Source organism: Electrophorus electricus, chromosome 16 (genome assembly GCF_041902795.1).
Source record: "Electrophorus electricus isolate QZ-2024a chromosome 16, ASM4190279v1, whole genome shotgun sequence".
Lineage (NCBI taxonomy): Eukaryota > Metazoa > Chordata > Actinopteri > Gymnotiformes > Gymnotidae > Electrophorus > Electrophorus electricus.
The window spans coordinates 18,971,566-18,987,901 of NC_137512.1; the positions used below are offsets into that span (position 1 = coordinate 18,971,566).

General features: G+C 44.0%; 3 protein-coding genes across 3 annotated transcripts; 2 read left to right on the top strand and 1 right to left on the bottom strand.

Moving 5' to 3' along the window:
* The first annotated feature begins 1,232 nt into the window (after nucleotides 1–1,232).
* Nucleotides 1,233–3,680, top strand: ttc9c (tetratricopeptide repeat domain 9C). Its single transcript, XM_027022733.3, has 4 exons — nucleotides 1,233–1,351; nucleotides 1,735–2,080; nucleotides 2,447–2,629; nucleotides 3,159–3,680. The coding sequence occupies exons 1-4, from the start codon at nucleotides 1,340–1,342 to the stop codon at nucleotides 3,305–3,307; spliced, it is 690 nt and encodes a 229-aa protein (XP_026878534.2). The 5' UTR covers nucleotides 1,233–1,339; the 3' UTR covers nucleotides 3,308–3,680.
* si:ch211-168f7.5 (uncharacterized) lies at nucleotides 3,654–12,162 on the bottom strand. Its single transcript, XM_027022698.3, has 4 exons — nucleotides 11,464–12,162; nucleotides 8,174–8,339; nucleotides 7,310–7,519; nucleotides 3,654–7,139 (listed from the first exon to the last, which is right to left on the bottom strand). Exons 1-4 carry the CDS (start codon nucleotides 11,704–11,706, stop codon nucleotides 4,765–4,767), a joined length of 2,994 nt encoding a protein of 997 aa, XP_026878499.2. The 5' UTR covers nucleotides 11,707–12,162; the 3' UTR covers nucleotides 3,654–4,764.
* A 1,760-nt stretch (nucleotides 12,163–13,922) lies between these two features.
* map1lc3cl (microtubule-associated protein 1 light chain 3 gamma, like) lies at nucleotides 13,923–16,203 on the top strand. The gene is made up of 4 exons (XM_027022726.3): nucleotides 13,923–14,162; nucleotides 14,339–14,394; nucleotides 14,498–14,604; nucleotides 15,507–16,203. The coding sequence occupies exons 1-4, from the start codon at nucleotides 14,105–14,107 to the stop codon at nucleotides 15,664–15,666; spliced, it is 381 nt and encodes a 126-aa protein (XP_026878527.1). The 5' UTR covers nucleotides 13,923–14,104; the 3' UTR covers nucleotides 15,667–16,203.
* The last annotated feature ends 133 nt before the right edge of the window (nucleotides 16,204–16,336 follow it).

Consider the following 16,336-nt stretch of genomic DNA (forward strand, 5'->3'; position numbering starts at 1 on the left):
CCTTGCTAGCGATGCCTTTCACTTGGTCATTATGGGTCTAGACCTTGATTCTTGTAAAGGTGTTTTGAGGTCATAGCTGCTCTGAGACCAGAGTTAACTTGCTCATTATGGGTCTAGACCTTGATTCTTGTAAAGGTGTTTTGAGGTCATAGCTGCTCTGAGACCAGAGTTAACTTGCTCGTTATGGGTCTAGACCTTGATTCTTGTAAAGGTGTTTTGAGGTCATAGCTGCTCTGAGACCAGAGTTAAATTGAACTATAGGTGGCATGCCATCAACCGGATCACAATCAAAAGAGGATGGTGGCAGCAGGAATGACAGACAGTCACTTATTCTTCTTTTATGGATGGCAGAAAAAGCAGGCGACTTTGGTGTCAAACCTCTGGAAACGTCTTCGATTATCTTAAGATGTGTCATTTTCTACCTCAGAAATGATGTACTCTCTGTGCACTTGTGCACAACAGAAGTCACCTACTCAGCACAACAAAGGTAATGACTTTAGATGAGTATACTGAATATTGTGCTGAGTAGGCCTTCATAGATTTACCCACATAGAAGTGTGTTATAAGAGCTGGTTGCAGTGCAGAATATCCATTTTGCTATGATAGGTTTTGGAATTTTAGAATTTCATTTATTCATTTATTTATTTGATTTGATTTTTTTTTATTTGTTTGTTTAGTTCTTATCCATTTTTAAATATTTTTTTTTCTTTTTTAATTGAATATACATAGTTTACGGTCAGTAAAGCAATACTAAAATAAACACAGATAAGTGGGGAAAAAAGACTAAATAAACTGGATTTAAATTATAATTATGATATTACAAAAGTAAGGGGAAAAAGCACAAAATGTGTGTTTCACCAATTAAGGCGTTTCAGGAAATATCTATGTATATATATTTAACATGAAAGTGTTTTAATTGCAATGCAGCTTTATATGAATCAATTAGGCAGAAAATAGTGCATCTTAGGTGTGGTGTAAATCTTATATTTGGCATATGTATCCTAATTACTATACTAAACACATGGCTATTATTATTTTCATAATATTGAATATCTGATAGTGAATGGAGTTTTCCAAATAGATTTAAAGCTAGCCTAGAACTGCCAAATATTTTCGAAAAAGTATTTGTCTTTTTGTTACTACATGTAACAAAAAAGATGAATAAATGTTTACCTGATGGTAAAAACAGAACCTCCACAGTAGGGGGCGTAATACGTGTGAACGATACTTAGAACCGTCGTAAACGAAGAAGACATTCTAGCGTGTTACCGGTTGTATACGCTACTAGAAGCACGTTAGCTAAACTAGCTGCTGAAGCACCAACTTTATCCGCAAGCTAATGGAAAAAGAGGTAAACATGTTAGCTATCCGCCTGTTGTTAATAATTATTGAGGTCTTTTTTTGGAATTTGATTATTTTATGTTTTAAATAAGTGTAAGATGCATGGCTATCATAGATCTTTGGCTGTATGAATCTCATATAATTCAAATCAGTTAGACTAGCTATGCTAGGTCAACTCAGATAGCTCGCTAACAGTTATTTGTTAATATGTATCATCATGTTTGCTTTTCTCTTAAAAATAGAAATGGGAACTAAATATACTCTAATGAAGGACTTGTACCTTTTATCAAAACGTGTCAAACTCTCGTGGTCTTTTTAAAAGCCTAGCTAGGTTAGCTGTCCGTTTTGCATGACTTCTACCTGCGTTACCATGGCACCGCCTTTGATTGACAGCTGTCAGATCCTCCCGCGGGCGCTGCGGCGGCTGCGGAGGAAGGCGTCTCGAAGGAGGAGTGGTGTTCCACGGCAGGCTTGGGGGCCACCGGAGGCTGCGGCTCACGAGTGGACTCTCAGTTAACAGACGCCGTGTATCTAAAAACGGAAGGAAACGCGTTTTATCGGGACAAGAACGTGCGTTCCGCCATCGGACGTTATCACCGCGCGTTACTCGTTCTTCGCAGCTTGGACTCGGAAGTGACGTCAAGCCTTAAAGTGCTAGGGTCCCAGTCACCCAGCCTCACACCAGGGCAAGAGGATCTTCTCAGGAGCACACAAATCGACTGCTATAACAACCTAGCAGGTACGTGGTGTTTGAAAGTTGAAAGGAATAGGAGCAGCAGTAGGAATCAGTGGCTGTGCCTTCCTTTTCTCTTGTAGTTCTCACCTGATCTGGAAGGGAGTACAGTGGTTTTAGGTAAGTGGAAAGTAAAAATTGCAGGACTTGGCCTCACTTGTCTGACTTCTGAAGCGTGCGATACACAAGTGTGGGCCGTTAGAGGCTCGGAGAGAGTACTGTCCAGCAAACTGCACAGTTGGGTTATCTTCTGATGTTTCATTATGGAATTAGGAAATCTCATAGGCAAACTACCATTTAGTGGTGTTCTGTTAGTTAACGTTATGGCTCTACAAAATAAGTAAGTGTTCTCTGGTTTTCTGTGTTGTGCAGCATGTTTACTGCAGCGGGAAGTTGTCGACTACTCCCGTGTGCAGGAGTACAGTTTAAAGGTGCTGCGTTGGCGGCCTGGAGACGTGAAAGCCCTGTACAGAGCTGGACTGGCCACATTAGAGTTGGGTGATGCACAAACTGCCCGTCAGTACCTCCTCCAGGCTAGCAGGGGGAAACCAAATGGTAAGAAAACTTGCTCATATTTTAAAAGGGTAGGGCTTTTCAGGAGCCGTTCTTCAGTCATTACAGATGTATACGCAATACATGACACCGATTGAATTAGTTTATTGCACTCTGAACAAGTAGGGAGTCTAAATCAACTACACTCGAGGATCCATAAAAAGAATAATGTCACTTATTTAGGAAAGCAGTATTCACAATACCCATGATTAATTTTAATACTAACCATTATGTGTCCACTGTGACCACTTGATAAAATCAACAATTTATTAACTTCTAAAGCAGCAACGGACATTTAACAGATATTGACAGAAGCCAAACTTGAGTTGCTCAGTTGCTGGTGCATTCATGAAACTAAGATGGAAGTTGAAGACAACAAAGTAAACAATTTTCTTTCAAAGGGATATATGGGTCCTTACAACAGGATATATATATATATATATATATATATATATATATAGATATATAGATATATAGATATATTTATTTATTTTTTTTGAATGCACATTTATATTTGGTTCAAATTTCTCAGATGCTACTATAAAGAAACAGCTCCAACGAGTGGATGAGAGGCTGAGCAAAGACTACCAGAAGGAGAAAGCTCTCTACCAAGGCATGTTCAGTAAACAGAAACAAGATGTGGGAGAGGAAGCTATGGAGGAGCCCCCAGAACAGGTGTGAGAAGCTCTGAAGATCTGAACCAGCTGAAAGGAAAAGAGCTGTGAAGGGTGAAGCTAAATGTTTGCCAAAATAATTTTGGGACGATGATGCCAGGTCATGGAAAGGAAGCGCCAGCAAGGAGTTCAGTGGGATCACAGCTCTCGTGCCAGAAGTATATGAGGGCACAGACTGTTCTGACAGTTTGAGAGTAAATGTTGATGCACTGGCTACAGGCCTTTTTCAGTCCTCTGACTGTGGCTGCATTTAAGACCAGTCAGAATTCTGTTCAGGATTCCTTTCCTTCTGTGTTTGCCTGTGATCCAGGCTCCAGATGAGAGCATGTCTTTTTTTTTATAACACTGTTCAGTTTAATAATAAAACATTTTTGAAACCATCCATGTAATTTTGAATTCATTTGCAATTTAACACTGTGAATTTAATCTGTTGACTATATTAAAATGAGATTGGGGCTTTTTAATAAATGCTGGCAGACAGATGTTTGAGGGCTTTACGACCTAGATTCAAACATTTAATCGCATAGTTGTTCTACAAATCACCTGGACCCACTGCATTAGACTCACGTAACAGCATAATGTAAACCAATCAAGATTATGTTTAATTTGAAATCTTTATTAATATTGATTGATAGTTTAACACTGAAATTAGTTAATTATTTCAAATTATGATATTTATACTTTTTTATTTTAAGATCCTGAGCACACAGGTAATATGCAAGATACTGCAGTACTTTCTCTGATTTTGGTCTACATGTGTTTATACGTTTGTGCTTTATGTGCACAAAAGTATTCATTTTACTTACAGTATAAACACTATACAGTGCAAAGTATTTATAGACTAAAAAGCACACTGGTACACATGGAGTATAATAGTGCACAGAGACACAGCACAGAGTAGCATGCAGAAGCATATAAATGTGCAGAAAGAACAGCTGTTTCATACACCACTGTAGCATTTCAAGCCGTGTAACTTGGCAGTACTGGCACCACCCGCGGTTTCCCCATGCAAAGATTAATCCTGGTTCCCGTTTATGTAACAGTGCTACATAGTTGCCCATATCTGAAACTGATCGTGAGACTTACTTGCAAAGACTTGCAATTAGTGCGTTTTCTTTAGTCACATTTTAGTCAAAGAAACATTTCTGGTTATATGAGCATTCGGTTGAATGACTATTTGTTTATGTGCCTTGCCTTATTTAAGTGCACTAGCCAAAAGAACAGTTTAAGGTGTTCTTTTAGAAGTTCCTAAAATAGCCAAGACACATGTGAATTTTTGCAGAGAGCCACGTGACTGTAGATTGAACCTTGCAGCAATTAAGATTCGTTATCCCACAAATGTGTTTGTAGTAGTTCATACGATCGGTCCTTACTGTACATTGACTATTCTTCCTTGTTTGAAACCAAGCTTAATCTGCATCCAAGAAACCAGTCTGTGAACTGGGAAACGATTGCCCTCTGTGCTTAGTCTTTCTTTTTTGATTTCTGGTTCTTATTAAAACTAATGGACCGCATTGAGCCAAAAACCTTCCTCCCAAGGTCTCGGAATGACCTGGAACGAGTGAGAGGGGCTGCTGGAGGTGGAGAGGGAGAGAGGGAAGGTGAGGAGAGTGGAGAAAGGGAGCGACTGCTTCCATCTAGGCTCTGTGAGCGGGACAGGTGGAAGAGGCTGGCAGTGGAAGAGTGACGTTTTTCTTCTTTCCTCACTAGACTCCGCCCACATTCTGTGCCTCGTCCTTCTCGGCCAACCTCCAAGGTGGAGCACCACTGGCTGGTTTGGAGTCGTTCTTCTCGTTTTTGGGAACGGGGCTCCAAGAATCCCTGAGACTCACTCCGGAATAACGCTCTTCTGGATAAGCGGAGGCTGGAGCTACGGCCATCCCAGGTTGTCCCTTTCTTTCTAGAGTTGTTCTCTTTTCCTTCCTGCATTCTGCTCGATGTCTCTTTTAGGGAGGCATGTCGCCGGCTAAATGTTCCCACCCTCCCGTTCCTGTCTGTCTCTTCTTCTCTCCCCCAGAGCCTCAGTTCAAACCCTTTCCAGTACTTTGAGGCTTTTTTCGGAGTCTGAGCACTTGCCTCTTCCTCCCAGCAGCTGCTGTAATCCCTTCCTGAGTAACTACTGACCGTGGACGCTCGCACAAGCTCTCTGGAGGCATGCTTGCCCCGATAAAGCCTCTCCCCATTCCCACTCCTTCTCCAGCCTCTTTCCTGAGACCTCCACCCAGCCCCAGCTCCAGTGTCCTGCCTGAGGGAACCACCACGGGGCCTGATGTGGCCTTCTAGCGGGGAGCCGCACGGCTGGAAGCGTGGGAGGGAGCACTGGGACGGAGAGTCCCGACGGAACACGGACAGCTGGGCAGGTGTGAATGGCGAGTTAGTCAGCAGGCGAGGAGGGGAGTGTACCCTCATGTGGGAGGACCCAGGTGAGGAGGCAGGGTCCGAGTGAGTGTGAGGTAATGGCAGGATGGGGGAGGTGTGGGAAGGAATAGAGCCGGAATGATCAGAACGAGGGCTGTTTGACTGTGGTGTGAGCGTGGAATAAGAGTCGGAAAGGGTAACTTGCAGGCGGTGTGGCTGGGAAACGTAGTCCGTTTCCACACTGCCACTTCCTGACCTGGGGTTTGATGCCGCTGAACTGGAATACAAACTAGGCCGATCTGCTCCATATGCCATATGAAGGGATGTGCGAGAGGATTGGGGTGTGGGAGTGTTACACGGAGACGCTGACCCTTCACCCCTCTCCCTCTCGCTCTGAAAGCACTCCGCATCCAGCTCCACGCCTTCCTCCATTAGCCCCACCACCACTGACCGGGGCAGCCCGGAAACACGCGAGATTTCACACACCACCGGCGAGTCCTCGCACAGTTTTGCAGGACTTTCTGAGGCTGTAGAAGGTGGACAGCCTTCTGCGTCCTCCCGGGGAGCCCCACTCCAGTCCAGCGACTTGGAGAAGTTCAGTGGACAAAAGGTCTTTCCGGTGATCTCCAGTGACCCACGTTGGCTGATTGTGGATGGGCAGGTGGATATTCTTGGTCTGCTCCTCCAGTTCGGAGTGTTGGTGACTGTGTTTGAAGATGAAGAAGGGGAGGCAGTTGGGGTGGTCACGTTAGTGCTGAGATGTCCACAGGATCCTGACACCTGTTCTTTTAGGTTTTTATCATCGAAACTCAGAGTTTTATTCAAGTTTGGGTTTAGGTTTAAATTTAAGTTGAGATGAAAGCTAATGTTGAAATCCTCCCCAGTGACAGAGGGCAAGTTTCCGAGGTTGATAGAGTTCCGGCTAGCTTTCTTACTAGCGTTGCTCAGACTAACTCTAGCAGAGTTGCCCAGTAATGACTTGCATGGTGTTACACTGCCTCCAGTCAAGCTAGAGGAGGAAGCGCTCCTTGGATGGACTCCATCAAGGCTTGGGCCTGCAGCTGTGTTTTGAGATGCTCGACTGGACATCTCAGCGGCCACCCTGCTGTGGTACTGATGGACTAATCTGGTTATGTACTGCTCCAGCTGTGTGAGAGATGGAGAAGGTGGAGGTTGGGACATAGGGGACCGTTCAGGATCTGTCTCCTCAGACTGGGGTTCTTCTGGGCTGGGTGAGTGGCAGACGGGGGACGGATCCCGGCAAGAGGTGAATAAAGGACTCTGTAGGGCCACCGCGTGGAGAGGGCTAGGATAAGGGTACACCTCTTTTGTTTTCCGTGACACCAGGTCGGAGCAGAATTTGGGGTCCAGCTGAAGCGGTGTGTTGGTGGTGGATGTGGACAAGAGAGACCCCTTTTGTGCTGGTACGAGACCAGAGCAGATACCAGTCAGAAACATAAGCCCATCGATCTCTAGTTCACCTGTTCATAAAGGATCAAAGAGACCATGTTATACACCTGTCAACAGGAAAATGAATATGCAAATTGAATTGGATAGTATTTATCGGCAAGCAAGTCCACCTCCGTGCAAACAGCAATTAATATGTTAATAAATTATTATTATTAGCAGTGTTTAATAAAGTGCCTCCTACCAGTAGAAGCAGGCCGCCTGTCTGCTTTTTGTGTGGTTCCCTCTGAACTCGGTGCATTCGGCTGGTCTGCCTCCCTCCACTGGGTGGCGCTGTGGTCCAATGACAGAGGCCTGCAGGTTCCCCCCATTTTGACTGGCCCTCCAGGGGCTGCCTCACTAGCCACCGAGTAACAGGAGTCTGACAGAGAACTCCCACTAACAGAGTAAAAACCTGAAGAAAGCAGAACAGAGCGTGGGGGGAGGGTTTTTGAAACACAGATCAAACAAAAGACTGATTTCATGGGTGTCTGAGGATATAGTTTAAAGAATAAGAAAAAAGTCCAGTTTAATGTTTGCCAAAGGCTGAACAGAATATTCAGCCAAGTAGAAATGTGAGAATGGAAAGTAAATAGTGAACAGAAATGTGTACATATGATCTGATCTATTACTGTTTTTACATGTACTTAATTTCAGGAAACAGGCAGTTACTTGGAATTATTGTAGTATTACATTTACCCAACTGCTTAAATATGTTTTATATAATGCTCTTTATTTATGTATCCAATTTCTGGAGTTGCCACTAGCAACTTTCAGTGAACAAGGGAATACTAGCAAGCACCAGGTGTGGACAAGTAATCATCAATAAATAAATCAATAAATCAAGAGGAACAGCACAGTGGAACAAAGTCCATCAGCAAACCCTCTCAAAGAAGGGAGCGGCCTTTGAAGAACCTGCCCTCTCTATACATGAGGGTGCAGGGAGCCATTTTCAAAGAACATTTTAAAACACATATTCTCCTTCTCCCCCCCGCCCCCCCACCAAAGCTTCCTCAGACAAATGGGCCTCCTTTTATTTCTGTGAACTCCTTTGAAGTTCAGCATGTACCTGAGCTGGGTCTGGAGTCACAATCCAGGGGACTGGAGCTGGCAGGTTCCGGAGTGGGAGGCGAGAGCAGCTCGGATGGGACGTCCCAAGAGAGAGTCGACCAGCGCGAGACCGCGCCTTCTCCTGTCCCAGGGACAGGCAGCACGGCATCCACAGCCAGGGGAGACTGGGAAGAAGGAGCCAGAAGGTAGACAATACGGCAGTATGCGTTTAAACAAGTCGGAGCGGTAATTACAGGGTGCACATCGGTTCGTGTTCGTGTTTACAAAGCAGCGATCCAAAATAGTACTTCAGGAGCAGGCCATTAACTCCTTACTGCAACTAAATGTAGGGAGTTGTGTGTGCATGGGCAACGCTACCACTCCATCTGCCACCACCGAGGCCTTTGAGCACAGACTCTTTTTGGAGTGCTGTCACTGAGCGATTTCGCAGCTCAGCCGTCCTTCAACAAAAGATCCCTCAGACGTCATTCTTAAATATTCTCTTAAGAAACTGACTATTGTCTACATCCCCATTACCTCTGATCAATCCTCCTCTTCTCTGTTCTGACTTTTACACACACACACACACACACACACACACACACACACAATGCAGGTGACTCATGGCACTGACGAACCAAACTCGGGGGATGGGGGAGTTCGTAATGAAAGAATGGTGAGGGAGAGACAGATGACAAAACAAAGAACAGTGGAGGAGAGAAAGAGGGATGAGGAGGTTTGAAGAAACTTTGACCAGGCTTATCTGTGCTCCAGCAGATTACCCATAATTCCCTACTGGCACCAAAAATATATACAGGAGAAAAAGACAGAAAAGAGAGAGAGAGAGAGAGAGAGGAGAACAGGGGAGAGATGAAGGTTGAAGAATCTGTGAGGGGGTAAAGATAGAGATTGATGGCAAGGAAAGAGAGAGTGAGTCAGTGGGAGAGAGAAAGAAAGTAAGAGAAAGCGGGGGATGGGTTGCCTAGTGAGAGAAACAGCATGAAGGAGGCATTTTAAACCCCCAGCGCGCGCACACACACACACACGCGCACACACACACACACACTCCTGGATATGACTACCACCCCCACTTCAGTTCAGAGTACTGTTGAGCTGTTCTCCCTGCCTGCTCTCTCTCGCTCGCGCTCTCTCACTTCGCCCACACAACCAATTCAGCAGCAATATTTAACTCTGTCTCAGCTGGAGGAATATACCTTCTCTGGCAGAATATACTGCAGTTTTCTTTCATAAAACTTGATATGCACATGTAACATGTAGAGAAAGTACTAATGGGAATTTGGGTGTATGCTGAACACTTTAAAGTTGTATTCTGCTAAATAAAAAACATGTACCACCCACACAACACCAGACACACACACACACACACACACACACACACACACACACACACACAAAAATACAACATTAAACACATCATAGCATTCTAGTATGTATGAAATACATGTGATAACGTACATGTGTGCATTATCATCGTATGAAGTTACATTTTATTTGATTACATGGGGAGACGTGGTCAGGGGATGAGCAGCACACCCCTGGCTCAGAGAAACCTGATAGGGGCTTTCGATAACCATCATGGGGAGAGCTGGCCATTTTCCAGCTACCAGTCAATCTACAAATGAGCAGTCTGGCAGACCGGAAGAGGTTAATGATGAAAATGGACGTAAAATTGGAATAAGTAGGACGTATTGGAGTTTCCTCAGTCTGATCGCTCCTGTTCGAGCATTTACTGATACACTCATTAGTGCCACAGGATGTGTGCAGAGACCGTGTTCAATCAAGGAATCACCACTAAGAATCGACTTCTCTTTTTCCACCACCACCCACAGTGGGAAGCCGTCAAAGAGACGGCTTCCAGTTTTTATTCTGAGAGCTATGCTAAACGATAGCTGGTTTTATGTTTCACTATTGAAATGAATTATGCTTTCCTAGCCAGTGTGTCCAAAAAAGCCATGGTAAAGTGTAAATAAAACTGTAAAAGAAAAACCCACAAAGAGCCACCCAGCAAAGTCACACACAACCCAATATGGGTTACGCAGTGGGAAGCACTGTGCACTACTGTGCACTACTGTGCACTACTCTCCACCTCTGACCTTCCATCCCTCTCTCTCTGTCCAGCAATCCCTTTTTCTGAGGCTCACCCAGTGGCTAGCAGCAAAGAGGTGATATCTATGACGCGGGCAGCGGAATCATTTCAACATGTGCCGTTTATGCAAATGGAGGACGCGTTGGCGGAAAGGCAACAAACAGAGCCCCACGATGACTAACACATTTTTGTTTCATTATATTACTGTAACTGGTGGCTACGCACCGTTTTAGCTACATTAGTCAATCTGGTCTGAGCATTTTTCTTTTTTTTCCCCCCACCACACAGGCCTTTGGCTCATGAGCTCACACATGTGTCCTTGAATGGAGGCGTTACATACAAATGGTTGTTTATGCCTCCGGCATGTTAGATCTATGTTGTTTGAGGGTGCCACTCAGTTTGTTAATCCCTAAACAAATTACTGTATGTCAAATACAGAATAATTTTGCACGCAAGCTTAGAAGAGTCTGCTGTGGCCCATGTTGTAACAAGAACTGTGAGGACAAAGAATGGACGAGTGTTCTGACTGTGCGGTGTGCTGGCTACTTCTCCAAGACATCTGTTTCATTTACACAGTGTCTCATCTCATTACATTGGCACAAACCACCATTAACCCCATTGTCAATTCAAAGAAGCACTTCCCCCAGTCTTCTCTCCTTACACGCACATGCTCACCCATACCTGGAAAAAACGTACAACTCCACCGAAAGTCCATTTGTAGCTGGACAAGAGCTCACCTTTCCACATCAGCTGACTGCAACATTAAAGTTTCCACAATACCCTATCTTCAGTACCTGACCACACAAACACATCGGCAAAAAAAAAAAAAAACGACAACAAAAACAAACAAACGAACAAATTAAAGGCATTCCACTCATGCACTGGAGTTTGACACCCACCTCTTGGGGCATTTAATTCTGTGTGGTAAAATCAACACACACTGTGGCCTACGACACGCTTACTCAACCTTGGCACGTTATGAATGTGATTGGCCGCGGACAAGGTGTGTGCAAGCGTTGAAAGGTAAACAGTGGTGCTCTGAACAGGTCATAGTAGTGTTATTCACTGGCTGACGCCATTGTCGCCGGCAGGTTTGTTAAATGACACAGTACGTAAATGTGCAGCGTTTAAACTTGAATCATGAGAGAGAGAGAAACACCACGATCCATTTGTGATCATCTGTAGCCCGCGTCCATACTGACCTGTTGCCTGCGGGGTGTTGCGGCACCATCGTCGGCGGCACTCTCGCGGTTTGCCTCCTGCTGAACGACGGTATCCACGATATTGCCGCTCTCATCCAGCACCGCATCGATCAGCTCCAGTTGTCGCCCGCGTAGCAGTTCCAGCTCCATGATTCCCGCCAGGGTGGCTTTTAGCCGCTCTCCGATGCGAACCCGCTCGCTCCCTGACCACAGCGAATTCACGCAGCTCCGGCGCCCCGTCATCGTGCACAGGAAAAATCGGATTCCAGGCAGGCGCCTAGTGAACGAGAAGGTTGTACGGATTCGTTTATCTGCGAAGCCAGTGCACCGACTGTCAGTGCTGCAGCAATGTTATGGGGTTACTATCCGCGACATTGGAGACATTGCATTTGTGTCCTGCTATTTAAAATGCAGAGTCCGTGACAAATTTTCTCATAAACCCCGGGAAACGCATATGATAAACGCTCTTTAGCTAACTTGAGGTCTAACTTTGGCATTCATGCCCTGTAATAAATGTAAGGATTGGTAGTCCACAGCGTATCATTCCCCAATCTACGCTTAAAACTCAAATGATCGGGAAGTCCGAATAATCGTCCTCGACCACACTGCATCTAAACATCCAGACGGGGGTCCGACCTCGCCAGCTATCACATTGCTTTTCATGATTCCGATTCCGGGGGTTCAATTATGCAAAAAAAAAAAAAAGAACCATTTGCACACTTGCAAGCCGTGAGAGGTGGGGAAAAGAGCTCGTGGGTGGAGCAAAAGGCGAGGGTTCGCTGCTGATTGGCTGGAGAAGTTTTCGAATATTACAGACCCATTCTAAAAACAACGTGTTTGAACACGGCGTATGCAATATATCGCATTTTTAGTTAATAGAGCCACTGTCTTATTACTCGGTCATTTCCCCTAAAGAGTGAAATGGCCAACTGGTTGCAGCTATTTTGAAGGCTTACTGCATTTGTGCCTGGTGCTCTGTGACACGTGTAGCCTAGTCTTACAGGCATGGAAAGAAGGAATTGTGACCGTTTTCCAACGACAGATGGCGCTCACACCCTGCATACAGGCGGGTTTGTGTTCTCGAAATGATGTCATGGAAACGGTCCAGGGTATGTTATAACCTTTGTGAAAACAGGATATAAACCAGTTTTTACTAGGCCTTTATGAGTACAGTTACCTCTCTCTGACGCGGATTCAGGAGCTAATGTTACTACAGACATTTAGTAGACTTCTTTAACTCACAGAAATCAAGTGTGTTGGTAAGATAAAATACAAAGCAGCCAAATTTTTTCGGTGTATAACAGAAGGCTTGCGCATCGTTTTGATGAACACATTCGGACCATCAAAATTAAGGATTTGTCGTTTCCAGTGACAAAGCATTTTAATACTAATGGACACTGCATTAATGGCATAGGCTATCTGTTGGCATTTTCACTTGTTGCTATGGCATCAATGAAGTTAGGAAACTCAAAGAAAAAGAAGGGATCTACACTCTTTAAACCTTAGAAGCCCATGGAATGAATGTTATGATTTAAACATCCACTTTTTCATATATAAACTTGCTCCTCCTCCAAGAACTCCAGAAACACTTTGAAGGACCTCTGTCCTGTTTCTCTTGGAACTTTGTGTACTTCACTACAATTTTGAATGTCTTGACATCTCTTACTGAAGTGCAGAGGAGAACAAAGTACCCCTATGTGCCAGGTTATATATAATACACCCCTAATATAGCCTACACTGCCAGTATTTATCAACTCTGCTTGTTAAAGAAACAACATAAAAAGACATTTTAAAAAGCTGTTGGTAATGACAGCATAGACCAAAGATAGACCAATTTGTAGGCCTATTACGCGCAAAACTGGGCATCCTCACGGTAAGTCCCTTTGTAGAAGGGCACGGTGTATTCCAGTATAAATGACGGAACCTTAGGCTTATCCGCTGATAGACTACAAAGTAAAGGAAAGAACCATGCATGTCCTCACTGCTCATGGCAAAGATAAAACCAGAACACTGGGGGAAAAAAAAAAACTAAGTACCGACAGATTTCAGTTGGCCTATACTACATAGATAATGTGACAGCTGACCGCTCCAATTTCTCTTAATTTATTTAAAATACTGGGGGCATCGTTTGAGGGCGTATGGATCCCGAAAACAGGTTCTTTCATTATTTAAAATACAATATGTCGTTATCCAGTAAACTTGTCGGGGTTTACGTGAGTTACTGGATGTACTCCGGCACGAACCTCTGAACAGTGTTTGGACTAACTGGTACGTGTGAATGTCATCTTCCTTTGCGCTGATTGGCTCGTAGGGGATGCCTAGAGCACTTATGGTGGGGGCGATGTGCTTCCAGTGTCTTCTTCAAGTTTTATTTAAAAGGTTGCTGGTTCAAGAGCAGCCAATAGCGAGCCAGACACGGCGAAGAAAACTTTTTTTTTTTTTTTTTAAACTTGTAAGCACATTTACGTCTATTAGAGCATTTATTTCTCCTCCCGCTTTTCACACCTCAGTTACTTGGCCCTTATAAAAGTGCCAGGCGAGGCGAGCAAGCGGGTTTGAGCACTCTACTCCCCGCGGGACCACCACGTCGACTCAGGTTAGCGGCGATCCGAGCCTCTGCCCTGCCATCGTCTTCGCCGACATGCCTCCCCTTGAAAAATCTATGGAAATGATGCCTTTCAAGCAAAGAAAATGCCTGGGTAAGATGCACCTTAAGAGGAAAAATATTACACATAATGTTCATTTAAATAGGATTTTGCTTGAAAGAGTGAAAGCATGCATGACGTGACTAACTGGGTAAAATTCTGTTTGCTTAATACCCACATATACTATATAAAGTTTAATTGTACTTTGACCTTAATTTCTGTGAATATAGCAACAAGAAAAGATGAAGTCTGCACGATTCGGTCCAAGTTCCCCAACAAATTACCGGTAGGGTCTTTTCTGTCTTAGTTCCATGCCTAAATACATATAAACATTTAGGGGGACCCTGCGTGAGCTATATTTGACCTCACCTCTTTGTTCTTACGCACAGGTCATTGTTGAGCGATACGTTCAGGAGAAACAACTTCCTCTATTGGACAAAACAAAATTCTTGGTTCCCCAAGAACTCACTATGGGTCAGTTTCTGTGTTTGCTCAGGTGAGTGCAGTCCCATTGATTTTAAATCAGTGCTCACGTTAGATACTAAGTTCTGATATCTGAGAGTTGTATGAACCTGTTTCAGCTTCGTCCCTCAGGCAGGTGCTTCAGCCAAATCAGGGTCAAAACAACCAGACTGCAAAAAAGCTTCTCTCCATACGCCATCACACTCATGAACAACTACGTCACATAAGCTTTCTTTCCTGACACAGTTCTGTACCTAACTGTCCAGATTCTATTCTATTTAAGTTTATTCTGTTTCATTCTTTTACATTCTTTGATAGTGTTGTGATCTCCCACCAAGCTTCTGCATTGTACTTAAATACTCTTCTTTTCACTGACATATGTGCGTGCATGTGTGTATGTTTACAGGAATTAAAATTTCCTGCATGTGAGTGTGTAGTTGTGGTAGATCTCAGGTATGGATGTCAATATTATTGTGCAAGTGTAAAGTTATATTGTCAGCTACTGTATAATGTGCAGTGTGTTTTATGAGCCACCGTGAGACCGAAGACAAATTCCTTGTATGTGTAAATCACTTGGCCAATATGTCTGATCCTGACTCTGAAACAAGTTTGTACATTATGTTGAGTTTGAAATGCTATGATCTGCCCACATATTACTAGCTAGTGTTTTGCATAAAGTCTGCCCAGTGACTATGTTTACACTTTTGTAATGATCCAGAACTTCTGTATAATTCCCCATTGTTCACATCACACCATAACAGCTTAGTGGTTATACAAGCAACAACAAAGAAGAAGAAGAATGCCCATTTCCGACAGTTTCTTTATACTCTTTATTCAGTCTATTCAGTCTTTAAGAAGAGTAGGTTTAATTAGGGCTTAACAGTTAAATTTAATGCACAACTTGACCGGTGGATTTCCACTCTCACTTTCTCTCAGGAGTAAGATAGCTCTAGAGGCCACTCAAGCTCTCTACCTGCTGATCTCAGGGAAGAACATGTGCAGCATGACGGCCAGCATGGCAGAGGTCTATGCTCAGCACAGGGACGCCGACGGCTTCCTCTACATGAGCTACGCCTCCCAGGACATGTTCGGCTGAGGCCAGCCCTTCCGCACCTCCATGCGGACCGCTGAAAAGATCGACGTCATCTCCAGCCCTGCCAAGCTCCTCCACCTTCAACTTTCACTGCTGTTGCTGGAGACCATCGAAAGCTATTTTGTTTGTTTGTTTTTGCTGTTTTCCGATTCATGTGAGGTTTACATAAAGGAGAAAAAACACATATGCACCTCATCAGAACATCAAAAATTTACCAGGTGCAGCACCGATGGCTTACAAACTGTCACTGTGAGCACTTATTGTGAAGACACAGCCATCTGAGTTTCATTTTGAGTTTGCGGGACAATGGCAGAACACAAGGGATGTCCTGGGATTCTGCGTCTGTGAGACAAAGGAAGAGGGTTGTGCTCTGCGTGACAGAACGTTTTTCCCTCCTTTGATCTGTAGTTGTCTCTATTCAGTTGTCTCCTGGAAATAGTTCTGAAGTGAATGAGCCATTATGAGTACAATTACCAAAATGAAAATGTTGACAGAAACGAGTGGTTACGCTCTACCTCAGCTGTTTATGGGAATATAAAATAGAATAAATGTTTTGACCTTTTAACTAAATGTCTGCATGATCTTTGCCATCTGTTTGGGGTGTGTTCTCAAGACATTTCTTAACAGATTAAGAAACCAATCATATAGTCTATTTTTGGACACCAGACTATGA